Here is a 17,529-nt window from a genome sequence, read left to right as displayed (position 1 = left end):
TTGCGGAGCACAGGCTCCGGACGCGCAGGCTCAGCGGCCATGGCTCATGGGCCCAGCTGCTCTGCAGCATGTGGGATCTTCCCGGACCGGGGCACGAACCCGTGTCCCCTGCATCGGCAGGCGGACTCTCAACCACTGCGCCACCAGGGAAGCCCAAGAGCCTTTTTTGTTCCAGCCACACTAACCTCTTTTGGGTTTTCCAACTCATCAAGCTCTTTCCAGCCATAAGGCCTTTGTCCCTTGCTGTAGAACACTCTCCCCTCCCCTCTTTACTCCTCCCAATCCTCCATATCTCAGTTCAGTTAACTCCTCCTCCAGGAGGCTGCCCCTAATGCCACAGATAAAATTAGACGACTGATTTCAGATATATCTTACTCATACCTTACAACTTTCTTTCATGGTGCTTATTATGCTTGTGATTATATCACAATTTGTGCAGTTATTGGCTGGCTGCCTCCCCCTACTAGACTGTAGGTGTCACGGGGGCAGGAGAAGGGTCTGTCTTAGTCACTGATGTGTCCCCAGCATGCAGCACAGCACCTAGCACTGACCTTAGTAACTATCTGTAGAATCAGTGAATGCATGATTCAGGCCTCGGCTCCTCAGAGAAGCTCCCTCACTGACCTAGCAACACCAACCATTTCTTCAGTAAAGTGTTTCTCTCCAGCCTCTCATCATGGCTCTCTTTGGGATCCTGCCAGCACATCCGCCTCAGGCTTCACTGCGTGGCAGCTAGCTAGACGGGAGACGCCCCTGCCTGGTTTGGCCCATCAGGTGCTCTCCCAGGGAGTTCTAACTCAAGACTTGGGGAGCAATTTCTTCTTTGTTGAGTATGTCGGGTTGCCTGGAGTGGCTGTGTCCACACACACCTAGACAGCAGGAGCTGAGTAGTAAAGAAAAGCAGAGAGGACCACAACCAAGACCTGACACAGCTAAAAATAAAATAAATAAATAAATAAATATTAAAAAAAAAAAAAAAAAAAAAAAAAAGCAGAGAGGAAAGACGATGTCACCTAGAAAGAAAGAGAGGGAGAGAGAGAGAAATGAGATAGGAGACAGAGAGTGACCAGCCTTGGTTCCTGGTTCCTGTCCCTAGTGAAGCTTAACACTGAGGTTCCATAAAACTCCCTCCTACCGCCCTATCCTAGATTCAAGTAGGCTTTGTTCCTCCTAAAAGATGGTTCACAATGAAGCCCCTTACATTACTGAAGATGTTCTTCTGCCAGTGAGAGTCGGGGCTGCCGTCCATGTTCCAGAAGCGGATGGTATTGTCTGAGGAACAAGTCAGAAAAGATCCTGACGGCAGACAAGCTCTCTGATCTTCAAACTCAGGATACACCTACAGTCCCCAGAGAACAAGGCAAAGGGCGATTCATTACAACCACTTCAATGACAGCACTGTGATATACTATTGCATGGTGAAAAAAAAGTAAGTTGCAGATAAACAGCTTTAGTGTAATGCCTTGCAAGAAAAAAAAGACACAAAATGCTACCATATATTACCATGCCCCATCTTCAGTCCAGTCCATAAAACATCCCCACAAATAAATTTCTAAGGAAAATGGGTAGCGCAAATCACTAAGCACAAAAGGAAACAAGATACCACGAGCAAGAAGCAGCAGAAACAACAGAGTCTAGCTTCAAATACTGGAATTATCTAAGACTATAAAATAACTACGTTTACTATGTTTAAAGAAATAAAAGAACTTTGACAAGATTAAATGAGTAGCCAACCAGAAACTATAAAGAACAACCAAGCAGAGTTGAAAAGGAACAAAATAGAACTACTTCTAGAAATGAAAAATAAAACATTAAAAACCAAAGATTTGACACAGTTGAAAAGAAAATTAACTGAATTGAAAGACAGAACTAAAGACGTTATTCAGACTGCAACTCAGAGAGACAAAGAGATAACATATAAAGAAATTTCAAAATATGGAAGCCTGGACTCTGAGATGACGATGACAGCGGCATCATAGAGTTTTAATCCAAAATTCCCACGTGAAAAAGAGAAACCTGAAAGCAAAACCAAAACCCCATGGACAAGATTTGTAACAAAAGTAGGTGAACAAGATATTATCATAACTCCCCAAATACAAGCAGGTAGGAACAAATTACCTCCAGTTATAAGACCTACATGTTCTCAACACGTATATGGGAGAAAGCAGAGAGGAGCAATGAGGTATTCTAACCTCAAAGTAGCCAGCAGGTATTCACTGGAAAGCACAACTGGCCAAACTGAACAGTAGTTGAACTTGGCAGGGTGGGGGTGGGGGGTCATCCACTCCAATAGTGGTTGAGTGCAGGGCTCGGCAGTAAGGCCTGAAGGGGCTGGAGAAATCAAGGCCTGGTGAGCTCTCAAAACTAACCTGCCAGGGCTCCTTTCAGGACAAAGGCCTATACTGAGGAGAAACTGCTGGGAATGGAAACAAAATTGATCAGGATAGGGACAAGAGAGACAAAGTAAAGAAGTACAGATAAAAGTAAGGACATAACATATAAATAGGAACATAACAAGGAAATATCAGAAAGCAAGCTGCCATATTTTGAAACATAAAAAGCATTAGAAAAGGGAGTTCTTTCTTGGCAAGTTAGCTGCCCTGAACCACACCAACTACTAAAAATGCAGAAAAACCAGTATCACTTAAAAATGAACAACAAAAAAGGGACCCATGCCAAGCAAGCCCCAAAGTTACTCTTTAAAATAAAAGGAAAAGTGTACAAAACTGTGTATCAACTATATTCCAATTAAAAAAAAAATAAAAGGAAAAGAAAAAAAGCATACCAGAAGCCACACGGCGCAGCCACAAAAAAAAAGAAAAAAAACATCTACTATAAAAACGAATACCAAGGGGCTTTCCTGGTGGCGCAGTGGCCTGCCAATGCAGTTCGATCCCTGGTCCAGGAAGATCCCACATGCCACAGAGCAGCTAAGCCCACACGTCACAACTACTTAGCCTGTGCTTTAGAGCCTGCGAGCCACAACTACTGAGCCCGTATGCCGCAACTAGTGAGCTCATGTGCTGCAGCTACTGAAGCCCATGTGCCTAGAGCCCGTGCTCTGCAACGAGAAGCCACCGCAATGAGAAGCCTGCTCACCGCAACGAAGAGTAGCGCCCAGTCGACACAACTAGAGAAAGCCCATGCACAGCAATGAAGACCCAACACAGCCATAAATAAATAAATAAATAAACATGTGGTATGCCTATATATATGGTATCCCTTTAAAATAAATAAATAAAAAATTCACTAGGGTTCAACAGCAAATTTGACAGGCAAAGAAAAGAATCACTAAACCTGAAAGTAGGTCAATTGAAATTACCTAGCCTAAGGATCAGAAAGAAAAAAGTATAAAGAAAAATAAATAAAGTCCAAGGGATTTATGGAACACCATGGAGAATACCAACGTATACATTACAGAAGTACCAGAAAGAAAGGAGAACAGGAAAAGGGCATAAAAAATATTAAAAAAAAAATAATAGCCCAAAACTTCAAATTTGATAAAAGAATCAATACATTAAAGAAGCTTAAAAACTCCAAGTAGGATAAACAAACTAAAAGAAATCCACATCAAGACATACCACAAAGTACTGAAAGCCAAATCCAAAAGAGAAAATCTTAAAAGCAACATGAGACAAGTGATTTATCCCATAGAAAGGATCCTCAATAAAATTAACAGTTGATTTCTCATCAGAAATCATGGAAACCAGAAGGCAGTGAGACTACACATTTAAAGTACTATAGGGCTTCCCTGGTGGCGCGGTGGTTGAGATTCCGCCTGCCAATGCAGGGGACGCGGGTTCGTGCCCCGGTCCAGGAAGATCCCACATGCCGCGGAGCGGCTGGGCCCGTGAGCCATGGCCGCTGAGCCTGCGTTTCCGGAGCCTGTGCTCTGCAACAGGAGAGGCCACAACAGTGAGAGGCCTGCATACCGCAAAAAAAAAAAATAAATAAATAAAGTACTATAAAGAAAAAATTGTCAACCAAGAATTCTATACCAAGCAAAACCATCCTTTGAAAATGGAGAAACTGGGGACTTCCCTGGCGGTCCAGGGGTTAAGACTCTGTATTTCCAATGCAGGGAGTGTGGGTTTGATCCCTGATCAGGGAACTAAGATCCCACATGTGGCATGGTGTGGCCAAATAAATAAATTAAATTAAAATTTAAAAATGGGGAAATTGGGAGACTTCACATATAACAAAAGTTGAGGGAATTTGTGGCCAGTAGACCTGCTCCACAAGAAATGCTAAAGAGAGTCCTTCAGGGTTAAGTGAAAGGACATGAGACAGGAACCTGAAGTCACATGAAGAAATGATGAACACTGGTAAAGGTAACTGTATAAATAAATATAAAAGCCAGTACTATTGTATTTTTGGTTTGTAACTCCTCTTTTTTTCTATATGATTTAAAAGACAAAGGCATAAGACAATAATTTAAAATCAGTGTTAATGAGAATACAGTGTATAAAGACATAATTTGTGACAATAACAACATAGAGGGGGAGGGACAGAGGTATATAAGGAGCAGAGTGTTTGTATACTACTGAAGCTAAATTGGTATTACTTCAAACTAGTTTGTTAATAATTTAAGATGTCACTTGTAACCCTCCAGTAAGAAAATAACTTTAAAATATACAGAAGAGGAAATGAGAAGGAAATCAAAATGGAACATTACAAAAAAATCAATTAAACACAAAAGAAGGTAGTGATAAAAGAATTAAGAAACATTAAAGATATCATATAGAAAGCAAATAGCAAAGTGGCAAGAGTAAGACCTACTTTATAAACAATTGATTTACATGTAAATGGATTAAACTCTTCAATCAAAAGGAAATAAATGGCAGCATGCATTAAAAAAAAATCCAACTATATGTTGTCCACAAGAGATTCACTTTATATCCTAAAATACATACAGGTTGAAAGTGAAGGTATGGAAAGATATTCCATACAAATAGTAACCAAAAGGGAGCTTTGCATGTCTATAGTAATGCCAGACAAAATAGACTTTAAGTAAAAAATTATTACAAGTGACAAAAAAGGGTTAATTATAAAGAAGATATAACAAATATAAACATACAACTAACACAGAGACCCAAAATATATGAAGAAAAAGTTGAAAGAACTGAAGGAGGAAATATACAGTTCTGCAATAATAGTTGGGGACTTCAATATTCCATTTTCAATAAAAGATAGATCTAGGGGACTTCCCTGGTGGTCCAGGGGTTAAGAATCCACCTTCCAATGCAGGGGACGTGGGTTCGATCCCTGGTCGGGGAACTAAGATCCCACATGCCATGGGGCAACTAAGTCCGCGTGCTCTAGAGCCTGTGCACCACAACTAGAGAGCCCACACGCCACAACTAGAGAGCCCACATATCACAACTACTGAGCCCATGTGCCACACCTAGAGAGCCCACATGCTACAACTACTGAGCCCGTGCACAAGAGAGAAGCCTGCGTACCACAACAAAGAGCCCACGCGCTTCAGTGAAAGATCCCACGTGCTGCAACTAGGACCCCACACAGCCAAATAATAAATAAATAAATACATAAATAAAATGAATGACTGCTTCAGCTTAAAAAAATAAAAAGATAGATCTAGAGAGATAAAGAACACCCAATAACAGCAAAACACATTTTTCTCAAATGAACATGGAACATTCTCCAGAATAGACCACATATAGGCCACAACGTAAGTCTCAATAAACTTAAAAGACTTTAATCATATAAACAATCTTCTCCAACCACAGTGGAACGAAATTACAAGTGAATAACAGAGGAAATATGGAGAATTAACAAACATGTGGATATTAACACACCCTTACATAACCAATGGGTCAAAGTAGAAATCAAAAGAGAAATTAGAAAATACTTTGAGGCCAATGAAAATGAAAACACAACATACCAAAGCTTATGGGATGCAGCAAAAGCAATGCTCAGAGGGAAATTTACAGTCGTACATGCCTACAAAAAAAGAAGATCTCAAATCAATTAACTTCTCACCTTAAGGAACTAGAAAAAGAAGAGCAAACTAAACCAAAAGCTAGCAGAAGAAAGGAAATTATAAAGATTACAATGGACATAAACAGTCTTTTTTGCAGAAATGGAAAAGCTGACCCTAAAATTCATATAGAATTGCAGAGGATCCCCAAATAGTCAAACCAAATCACTACAAAACTATAGTAATCAAAGCAATGTGGTACTGGCATAAAGATAGATATATATCAGTAGAATAAAATTGAGAATCCAAAATTAAACCCATACATCTATGGCCAGTTGATTTTCAACAAGTGTGCCAAGATCACCCAAGGAGGAGAGAACAGCCTGCTCAACAAGTGGTGCTGGGGTTATCCATCCACATGCAAAATAATGAATCTGGACCCTTGCTTCACCATATACAAAACTTAACTCTAAAGAGATCAAATACCTAAGTGGAAGAGCTAAAATAATAAAACTCTTAAAAGAAAACACAGGAGCAAATCTTCATGACTAGGAATTTGGCAGTGGTTTTTTAGATATGACACCAAAGACACAAGCTACAAAACGAAAAATAGAGAAACTGGACTTCATCAAAATTAAAACCCTTTGTTCATCAAAGGACACTATCAAGAAAGTGAAAAGACGACATAAAGAATGGAAGAAGGGCTTCCCTGGTGGCGCAGTGGTTGAGAATCCGCCTGCCAATGCAGGGGACACGGGTTTGAGCCCTGGTCAGGGAGGATTCCACATGCTGTGGAGGGGCTGAGCCAGTGTGCCACAACTGCTGAAGCCCGTGTGCCTGGAGCCTGTGCTCCACAACAGGGGAGGCCATCACGATGAGAGGCCTCTGCACTGCAGCGAAGAGTGGCCCCTGCTCGACGCAACTGGAGAGAGCTGGCACACAGCGAAGAAGACCCAACACAGCCATAAATAAATAAGTAAATAAACAAACAAACAAATAAATAAAATTAAACAAAACTATAAAACTTCTAAAAAAAAATGGAAGAAAATATTTGCAACTTATATACCTGTTAAGGGTCTAGTATCCAGGATATATAAAGAACTCTTACAACTCAAAAGCAAAAAGAAAGCCCAATTAAGAAATAGGGAGGGGATATATGTATACATATTGCTGATTCACTTTGCTATACAGCAGAAACTAACACAACACTGTAAAGCAACTATATTCCAATAAAGATGTTAAAAAAAAAAAAACCCCAAAACAGGCAGGAATTCCCTGGTGGCGCAGTGGTTAAGAATCCGCCTGTTGGGCTTCCCTGGTGGCGCAGTGGTTCAGAGTCCGCCTGCCGATGCAGGGGACATGGGTTCTTGCCCCGGTCTGGGAAGATCCCACATGCCACGGAGCGGCTGGACCCGTGAGCCATGGCCGCTGAGCCTCCGCGTCCGGAGCCTGTGCTCCGCAACGGGAGAGGCCACAACAGTGAGAGGCCCGCGTACCGCAAAAAAAAAAAAAAAAAGAATCCTCCTGCCAATGCAGGGGACACGGGTTCAATCCCTGGTCCGGGAAGATCCCACGGGCCGTGGAGCAACTAAGCCCATGCGCCACAACTACTTAGCCTGCGCTCTAGAGCCCGTGAGCCACAACTACTGAGCCCACGCGCTGCAACTACTGAAGCCCGTGCTCTCTAGGGCCCGCATGCCACAACTGTTGAGCCTGTGTGCTGCAACTACTAAAGTCCATGCGCCTAGAGTCCGTGCTCCACAACAAGAGAAGCCACCACAAAGAGAAGCCGACAAATCGCAATGAAGAGTAGCTCCCGCTTGCCACAGCTAGAGAAAGCCCATGCACAGCAGCGAAGATCCAATGCAGTCAAAAATAAATTTTAAAAAATTAATTAAAAAAAAAGAAATAGGCAAAAATCTTGAATAGACATTTCTCCAAAGAGGATATACAAATGACCAACAGGCACATGAAAAGAGGCTCAAAATTATTAATCATTAGGGAAATACAAGTCAAAACCACAATACCTTGCAAATACTAAGATAGCTATAATTTTTAAAAAACCAAACAGAAAAATAACTAGTGCTGGCAAGGATGTGGAGAAATTGGAACTCTCATACATTGCTGGTGGGAAAGTAAAATGATGCTGCTGCCATGGAAAAGTCCGGTGGTGGTTCTTCAAAAACTTAAACATAGAATTACCACATGATCAGTAATTCCACTGCTGGGTATACACCCGAAAGAAGTGAAAACAGGTGTTCAAACAAAGCTTTTACACAATAGCACTATTCACAATAGCCACAAGGTTATTTTGGCTATTATGAATAGGGAATAAACCAAAAAGAAACAACTCAAATGTCCACGAACTGATAAATGCATAACAAAATGTATTATCCATACAATGGAATAGTATTATTCAACCTTAAAAGGGAATAAAGTACTGAAACATGCTACAACATAGATGAACTTTGAAAACATTGTTAAATGAAAGATGTCAGACACGAAGTCCACATATTCTGTGATTCCATTTATATGAAACATTCAGAACAGGCAAACCCATAGCAACAGAAAGCAGATTAGCTGTTGCTATGGGCTGGGAAGAGTAGGAATGGAAAGTGATTGCTTAATGGGTACAGAGTTTCCTTTTGGGGTGACGAGAAAGTTCCAGAACTAGACAGTAGTGATGGTTGTACAACACTGTGAATGTCCTAAATAACACTGAATTGTATATTTAAAATGATTTAAGTGGTAAGTTTTATGTTATGTATATTTTACCATAATATATATGTACACTTATACTCCCCTCAAATAAATGGGGTCAAAAGGGAGAGAATATAGTATATAATGGCTATATGATCAGATCATATAGATACAGAATAATTAATCTAAAAATTAGGCGAGAATGGGGAGAACATTTGCAAAAAAAATTGTTTTAACTGTTTTCAGAATTGAATTATCATTCTTAGGTTGTTGTATTATAATGTGGGAACAAGGAAATGACTAACTGGGGATATTCTAATTCCATCATCCCCCTTTGTCTTGGAGAACTAGGATTCTGGAAGGATCAATCCAACAGCTATAAGCATCCCTAGCACCCAGACTGTGACTTTGATATACCAATTCAAAGTGAAAAAACAAAACAAAACAAAACAAAAAACAGGGCTTCTTCAAGAAATGGCTGATTTCAGGTTTGGGGCAGGAAATGCACAAGATGAGGCTAGAACACGTTGTCATCCCTTGTCATTAGCAAGGTAGCTAATTAAAGACTACTGGCATCATGTCCAAAGGACTCAGGAGCCAACCTGAAGAGGCTTCCACTGGCCAAAGATGGGACAATTTGAGCTCCAATAATGTTAATAATTGCAGTCAATTAAAACATATCCAATATATTTAAATATATGAATTTATAATGATGTTAAATAAAAACAACTAGTTACCTTTAGAGGACAAGGAACCAATTCATTATCTTGAAAACTGGTAATTAAAGGGAAAGAATCAAGCATTTATCCTGCCTTTCCTATAGGAAGTGTACCACTGGGTGACCAAATGGTAGATGAGGGGAAGTTTCTCTTCACATAAGCAGTCCAACTAATAAAAAGAAACGATAGAATTAGAATATCACCATATTGCAACCCCCAATGAATAAAGGGATCTAGGCATCGAGTGTCAACAGCTGTTAACAATAATCAATCAACTGCACATTTCTTTTGTGTGGTTTTCTAGATCTCTGTTTTATTGAAAAAAAATATGAAGGATAGAGAAAGACAGCACATTAGAGTAACAGAGAAAGAGAGAATGGGGTAGAGGCAACTCTTAAATCCATACTGGCTGAGAACTTTCCAGAACTGATAAAAAGATCTATCCACAGATATTTCTGTTGAGAATATATATATAAATAACCAGCAGATGCAAAGAAAATGAATTGGGAAAAAAAAAAAAAAAAAAACACATACTAGGGCTTCCCTGGTGGTGCAGTGGTTGAGAGTCCGCCTGCCAATGCAGGGGACACGGGTTCGTGCCCCGGTCTGGGAGGATCCCACATGCCGCGGAGCGGCTGGTCCCGTGAGCCATGGCCGCTGAGCCTGCACGTCCGGAGCCTGTGCTCCACAACGGGAGAGGCCACAACAGTGAGAGGCCCGCGTAGTGCAAAAAAAAAAAAACCACATAATAGACTGATAACAAGAGTGAGGGTGAGAGAGACAGCAAGAGTCGGGGGTGGGGAGGTGATCAAAAAAGACTTTAGCTTGATCTGTAATATCTCACCTTTTTTTAAGGAGAACATATTTATATATAAATTTTGAAAGTTATTTAAAAAACATTCTTGTTAAGTGAGAAAAGTGCTATCAACAGAAATGTCAGATCCATGAAGAGAGATGTATTCAAGCAAAGGGCTGAATAATGCCTATTCAAAAGGATAAAGTTATTTCTCACAGTCCTGAACTGGGCCACTGAAAACATAATTTCTCTAGAACAAAGATTCCTAGTAATAAGAAATTTTCGGGAAATAAAAAAAAGCAGACTACAATTCTTTCTCTACCTTATCTTATCTACAAGTCTTATCTGCAGGAAGTATTCTACTTAGAACAGCTTCAGAATGAGAAATCCGCACAGATTCATTCTCAGAAAATAAAGACTTCTTCAACACTTAAATAAAAAAGGGCTTCCCTGGTGGCACAGTGGTTAAGAATCCACCTGCCAATGCAGGGGACACAGGTTCTATCCCTGGTCCGGGAAGACCCCACATGCCATGGAGCAACTAAGCCCATGCGCCACAACTACTGAGCCCACGCGCCACAACTACTGAAGCCTGCGCGCCTAGAGCCCGTGCTCCGCAACAAGAGAAGCCACCGCAATGAGAAGCCTGCGCACCACAACAAAGAGTAGCCTCCACTCGCTGCAACTAGAGAAAGCCCGCGCGCAGCCATGGAGACCCAACACAGCCAATCAATCAATCAATCAATCAATCAAAACAAAAAAAAAGCCATGAAACGTAAACGCCCTCGACAGAAAGCTCCCTGAGGTACACACGCTGCTGCTGCAGGACCTTTGCACTTGCCGTACCCACAATGGTGGCGTGCCTCACCCCTGACTTCCTGCAGGTCCTCCACTCGAATGTCACATCTTCAGAGAGGCTTGCCCTGACCACTCTCCTTTCTAGAATAGCACTCTTGAACCCCCTTTCCCCTAGGCGGCTTTGTTTTTCTTCAGAGAAGTATTGTACTTGGCATGTTCCATATTGATGTGTTTACAGGTTTACTCTACCACCCGGATGTGAGCTCCAGGAGATCAGGACTTGTGTCAGTTTCCTGCCCAGCTGTGTCCCCAGCACCCAGAACAGCACCTGGCACATAGTAGGGGTCCATGAGTATCTTTTGCAGGTATGGCTGAACGGGATCCCCAAACTCTGCAGAAGCTTCCTCAGCTGAGCCCCAGCTGGGGTCTAAGCAGGGGGAGGGGGAGGGAGAGGGGGGCTCACCTCCACGTTCCAGACGTAGGAGCTGTGGAAGAGCTCTGACCACACCTTGCCTACTTTGTTGATGTCTTTGACATCCCAGATGTAGATGCTGTGGTCCTTATACACACAGGACAGCCACTGGTGGACGGGGTCGAAGATCAGCGCCACTGTATCTGGGTAGATGGCTTCTGCCTTCCTGCGGAAAAGGAAGCTGACAAGGCCACGTGAGTCATCAATGACCATCCATGTCACTGTGAGTAGTAACAGCTGCCTCTGGTGATGCTTGAGCTGCCTCCTGTCTGGCAATGCCATCCCTTATGACCTCTGTGGTGACCCATCTCTCCTATTCCAACTCCACTTCTCACTCCTCCACCTTCTTTCTTTACTTTGCTTCTAATACAGATACTGTGAACTGGAAGCTTCTGCCTGGCCCCTAAGAGTGCTTGAATTTTCGACTCCTGTTAACATTTCTCTCCTCTCTTTTCACTCGGCCCAAGCTCCATCCTCTCTCTCTGAGCATAGGATAATGGGCACAAAGATCAGGCCTTCTCTCTCTCAGCCTCACAAATACATGATCAAAACTCCCTGTGTAAGGGGGCTGGTGAGCCGTCCCTTGGCTTGGGGCCTTCCTACCAAGGCTACAGTTGCCTGAGCACTTACTGTGTGCTGAGCCAAGAGCTTTAGCTGTGCTGAATTCCCACAATCTCCATGAGAGGTAGGTACTATATTTTACAGACGAGGAAACGGAAGCACTGGTTGATACAGTGACCTGCCCGAGGCCACACAGCACACAGCAGAAAAGGTGGCAGAGCTGGGCACCCTGGCCACTACAACACACTACGGTCTGTGGGTTGCTCACCCACCTTCTCTTTCCTTTACAACATCCAGTAAGCCCCTCCACGCGCTCCCTTAGAAAAGGCACACCCAGGAGGTAGTGTCCAGCAATCTACAAGGAGGCAGCCCCAGGCACCCAGAACCCTCTGTTTAGGTAGCCCCCCCACCCCCACAAAACAGACTTACAACAAAAGAGAAGATACACCACAGCTCAGCCCCTCCACCTGCTCTCAACATGGCAGCCAGAGGAGCTACTACTCAAGGCCTGACCAAGTAACACCAGTGCCTGAGGTCCCAGTGGCTGCCCAGTGACCTCAGAATAGGCTCCAAGCTCCTCTCAGCAGCTTCCATCAATGCTCGCACCTGTCCCCTACCACCCTCCCCCCAGCACACTGGGCTCCAGCCACACAGCCCCCAGCCGTTCCTGTGACACACCGAGCCCAGTGTGCTGTCCCCTTAAGGCCTCTGCATTTGCTGTCAGGACCCAGCTCTCCACACACCTGGCTTGTTCTCACCAGCGAGGCCTCCCCTGGCCACCCAGTCAACAGCCCCACCCCCAGACACTCTTCTTCTTGAGTCCCTGCTTTATTTCACCAAAGCATTTACGACTATCTGAAATGATCTTGTTTATGCGCTCATTTATCATCCAGCACCTTCACTAGATTGCAGACTTCACGAGATCCTCCTGCCTCCTTACAGCCTGTATCCTGCTTCCAGCCCAAGGCTGGCCAGTAGGTAGATGGATCTAGAAGCATGGATGGATACCAGCAGACAGACTCTAGGTAGGCCCCTCTCCCTCCTCGTGCCAGGCAGTACCTGGGCTCCAGGCCCTGGGCCACATCCACTCCAAGGTAGTGCGGCTTGGGCAGGTTGGCGAGGTATTGCAGGCTGTGGGCTTGGAATATGCGGACTATCCCATCTGTGCAGCCGCAGAAGATGAGCTCCTGGCTGACACAGAGGCAGGAGGACAGCGAGACCTGTGGGGGCAAAGGGGACCCAAGTGGACTTAGTGTTTTGTGTGGCCCAGTTCAGGGATACGGGGGCCGACAGAACAGCCTTGGGCCTCCAGAAAAGCCTTACAGCTTTGGGATCTAAGAAGCCCATTTTTGCAAATGGTAAGATGTTTGAAATCAGGATATAGTGCTCAGTCACTACTGAAGGAAAGGGGGCAGCCGGCAGACAGAGGCACAAATTGGGACAGAGTTATCATTGTCATAGAGGAACTCAGCTGTGTGTGGAAAATATCTCCTCAGCCGACTGTGACTTCAGATAGGTCGCTTGCAGTAGCAACGCTGAATTTTAGGCTTAAATTTTAGGCTTTATTCCTTATTGCTTAAAAATACCTTCATAGAGATTATACTTTAAAGCAGCATAGGAAAAAGTTATTATATACAGGAAGGACTGTCTCTTCTGCCAGGGCATGCAGACAGAAGGGGCAGGAACTGCCACACCTCTGGATAGAGCTTAGAGGAGTTTTTCCAAATCTAGAGGGACTAAGTTTATGGGTCATTTAAGACACTTGTTCAGGGGCTAAACATCTATGTATCCAAAGCTTCTGACTTGCTTAAAAGCTGCATGAGTTCTAACAAGAGGATTCAAATGAGAGAAATAAATGATGTTTAACCAACAAGGAAAGACAGATAAAGCTCGGAATTCTTCCACACACCTCTTGCCATGCCATTAACCCTAAAGCTGAGCTCCAGAGGGGAGTCATAAGAGCAGGAATAGGACAAGGAGGAAAAGTGTGATGCTCCTGCTAACAGCCAAACAGGCATCCAATCCCAGGACAGGAAGACAGCTTGGATTCAGACCCTCAGATCCTGAAGAAAAGTGGTTCTGTAATTTATTGATATATCACCTTTTAGTTTAAAATTTATGTATTGTATATAGTCTTTAACTATAAAAGTAATATAAAAATTATTACGTCAATGATACCTTAGATTAAAAAAGAGAGTGGTCCTCCCACCAGCCAAGAGTGCCCAGTGAAGAAAAGGAACGTGAACTGGGTCAAATGGTGATGGGAAAGCAATTGTAACCCTGACCCCCATTATAGGGGAACCAGGCACTATGCTAAGTGCCTTACACATATTATCTCGCATGACTCCCCTGTCAACTCAGTGAGGTAGGCAGCAGTAGTTCCATTTTACAGATAAGAAAAGTGAGGCTCAGAGAGGGAAAGCCACTCTCCCAGAGTTGTACAAGCAGAACAAGAAGTCAGACCCAGAGCTGGTGTGACCAACTATCATGGAGGGGCACTGCTGAGTGTCCCTGGAGACACATGTCATGCGGAGTGTTTCCCTCACCGACAGCAGAGAGGGAGGCTGAGGTACCTTTAGGTTGATCCACTTCTCCAGCACCCTCTTCTCGTTGAACTGGCAGAGGAGGCCCGAGTAGGACACACAGAAGGTACTGCCTGTCATCTGGCCCCGGCCACAAGCCACACCACAGAAGACGTTGTTGTGCAGCTCACCCAGGATGCCTGAGCGCCCCACGAGGGGCACGGTGCCCGTCACCTGGAGGCAGAGCAGGGCACGGTGAGACACTGTCCACACGGCCTAGCCCCCAGCAAGGTCACGGCGGGCCTCTCACGACCAGTGGATACGACACGGCTGAACAGGAGAACTCTCAGGAACTCCTCCGAATGGAGAAGGGAAGAACAAAGAGAACACACACTTCCAGGCAGAGTGGCTGGAGGCCGCAGGCCAGGGGTGAAGTCGGGCCCCGGGGTCCAGCAGGGGAGGTTACCCAGCAGGGCCTACCAGTCAGTCAGCACCTGGAGAGCAGGCCCAGAGGCAGAAGGCAGACCCCTGAGAGGCTAGACAGCCTCTGAGACCACTGCCCCTGAATCTCAGGTAGAACCAGGAGTCCCTGCTGCCCCTAACAGCTCCTCCCCTGGGCCCGGATGACGTGGCAGGGACAGTAACTCACCTTTGCTTCAGTGGAGACTTCCAAGAACCAGAACCTCACATGCCGGTTCCCAACAGTGACAAAATAGCTGCTGTCCTCTGAGAAGGAGAGGGCGATGACCCTGCACGATACCTTGTTGGAGGCCACCACGATGTCTTTCTGGAAGAAATCGGTGCAGAGAAGTTCACGCCAGCACCCACCTCATCAGACTCTTTGAGCCTTTGCCCTCAGCCCTGTGTCTCTCCACCCTCCCCTGCTCCAAGTCTGTTTTCCTTGGGCCCTCCTTTTTGGGGAAACCTACGTGTGACACTCTTATCATTCCCAACACAGAGGAGACTGAGGCCTGGAAAGGTTCCCATGTGAGAGTAAGTTTCAGAGCTCTCCTCAAGAGTCCAAGCCCTGCAGCCCACACATGGTGTTGAGGACAGCCACAGCTGGAAGGTAAGGACAACACAAGCCACGCTGCCAGATATTGGGCTCTTACTCTGGGCCCTGCTGAGCCCTTCACAGGATAACTCGTGGAATCCCCTCAGCAGTCCTACAAGGGAGGTGCATCTCCCCACCACCCTGTCATGGTCAGAGGGGGCTGTCACATGCTCAAGGTCACACAGCAGGTCATGAACAGAGGCAGGACTTGATACCCACTTCTCCCGACTCCAAGTCCTCCCCAGGCTGTTCCAAAGTCCAGCCTTCCAGCACATATCAACTCACTGAATTCTCACAACTCAACAAAGCGGATACTATTATACCCATTTTACAGATGAGGAAACAGACTCACAGAGGGGTTAGGTCCCTTGCTCAAGGTCACAGCTGGTCAATATAAAAAGAATTATAGGGCTTCCCTGGTGGTGCAGTGGTTGAGAGTCCGCCTGCCGATGCAGGGGACACGGGTTCGTGCCCCGGTCTGGGAAGATCCCACATGCCGCGGAGCGGCTGGGCCCGTGAGCCGTGGCTGCTGAGCCTGCGCGTCCGGAGCCTGTGCTCCGCAACGGGAGAGGCCACAGCAGTGAGAGGCCCGCGTACCGCGCAAAAAAAAAAAAAAAAAAAAAGAATTATATGTTCCCTGGGTTGACAGCTTGTCACATGCCCTGCAACAGGTGCCCAGAACCGAGATTGGCACGTAGTAGATGCTCAATAAATATCTGCTGGTTAAACACTTTACCAAGTTACCTCATTCAGTTCTCCCAATGCCCAAGACTCAGGGTGTTCTGGCAGCTGGCTGCCTGTCACACGCCCACCAGTCAGCTCTTACCTTCCAGTCCCAGACGTTGAGTACCATGTCGTGCTGGTAGCCCATGGACACAATGTGCTTCATACTGGGGGAGAAGGCCACACAGGCCACACCGTACTTGTGGCCCAGCATCTCCGCCACCTGACTCTTCTCTTCCACGTCCCAGATGCGCACAGCGGGCCTGTGCCCGTTCTGGGGAAGATTGGGGCCATTTACTGCTGCCCGGTTCTGCACCCAGGTGGGGCTTGAGGGGCTGAAGTTGGCATTGCCCCAGGGTGCGCCCGAAAGCTACCTCCCCCATCTTTCATGGGGCTTTTCTAGCCCAGGAAGGAGCTATTCCAGGGATTCCTCAGGCCTCCTGGGGGCAGAAGGAATGGCCGCAAGGCCCTCCCCACCCACTCAGTCATGATCACAACTCACCTCCCCCGTCACTATGTACTTTCCATCAGGAGAGAAGGCCAGGGCACTCAGAGACTTCCTGGGGGCAAGGAAAGGGGTTGATCACTGATTCCACTGAGGGTGGGCAGCCAGACCCTAGCCTGACTGTGCTCACAGCACTCGGCCCACTCCTCACTCCCAAGAGGCTGGGAGAGGTGAGCGCCTGCAGCTCCCCGAGAGCCAGTGCTACATCCTTGCCCAGCACAGCACCCAGTGCGTGCCCTGCTGCTGGAAGAAGCGGGGGCAGCGGCACAGGGAAATGGGGTTTTGTAAAAGCAAAGGCCCCTTCCTCCCCAAAACCCCAAACCCTAATGGGGTGGATACTGTATGGAAACCCTCCTTCCCTCTCCCTCTGACAGGGTGGGCTCCCTAAGACCCCATCCACCCTGTAACCCTGAGAAATTCAGATGCAGGAAATGGTACAGATCTGGCCTAACTATGCAGGTGGTACTGATGGAGGATCCTGGCAGACATCACACTGAGACAGCCTGCAGCCTGTGCTCCACTGCTAAACACTGAAGGTGTCCTGGAAAACCCGTAAATAACCAACACATTTCTCTTCGACACTCCCAGCTAGCCTGCAAGAGCCCTGAATGATCAGTCTAATTTGCATGTTTTGTGGCAGCAAGTTTCACTGTTCGCTGACTGTGCTGATTTTTCTCTCCTCTCTCTCTTTTAATCCTGTTTTTACCTCTGTTCCTTAGCAGTCTAGTAATTGTCCAC

The 17,529-nt window shown here is 45.5% G+C and overlaps 1 protein-coding gene across 4 annotated transcripts in view; it reads right to left on the bottom strand.

Annotated features, from left to right (window-relative positions):
* Positions 1–17,529, bottom strand: part of WDR62 (WD repeat domain 62) — a 53,432-nt gene that overhangs the window by 26,725 nt on the left and 9,178 nt on the right. For all 4 annotated transcript variants that reach the window (XM_082607951.1, XM_082607952.1, XM_082607953.1 and 1 more), the window contains exons 4-10: positions 16,789–16,846; positions 16,390–16,560; positions 15,159–15,296; positions 14,561–14,743; positions 13,047–13,207; positions 11,418–11,607; positions 1,202–1,339 (exon numbers count right to left, since the gene is read on the bottom strand). In XM_082607951.1, the coding sequence (XP_082464077.1) occupies positions 1,202–1,339; positions 11,418–11,607; positions 13,047–13,207; positions 14,561–14,743; positions 15,159–15,296; positions 16,390–16,560; positions 16,789–16,846 (1,039 nt within the window). The remainder of the gene's footprint in view (positions 1–1,201; positions 1,340–11,417; positions 11,608–13,046; positions 13,208–14,560; positions 14,744–15,158; positions 15,297–16,389; positions 16,561–16,788; positions 16,847–17,529) is intronic.

The sequence above is a fragment of the Mesoplodon mirus genome, assembly GCF_964341445.2.
Source record: "Mesoplodon mirus genome assembly, chromosome: 19".
In the NCBI taxonomy this organism is placed as follows: domain Eukaryota; kingdom Metazoa; phylum Chordata; class Mammalia; order Artiodactyla; family Ziphiidae; genus Mesoplodon; species Mesoplodon mirus.
Note: the sequence above shows the minus strand (reverse complement) of the source record. Positions and strands in the feature narration are given on the sequence as shown.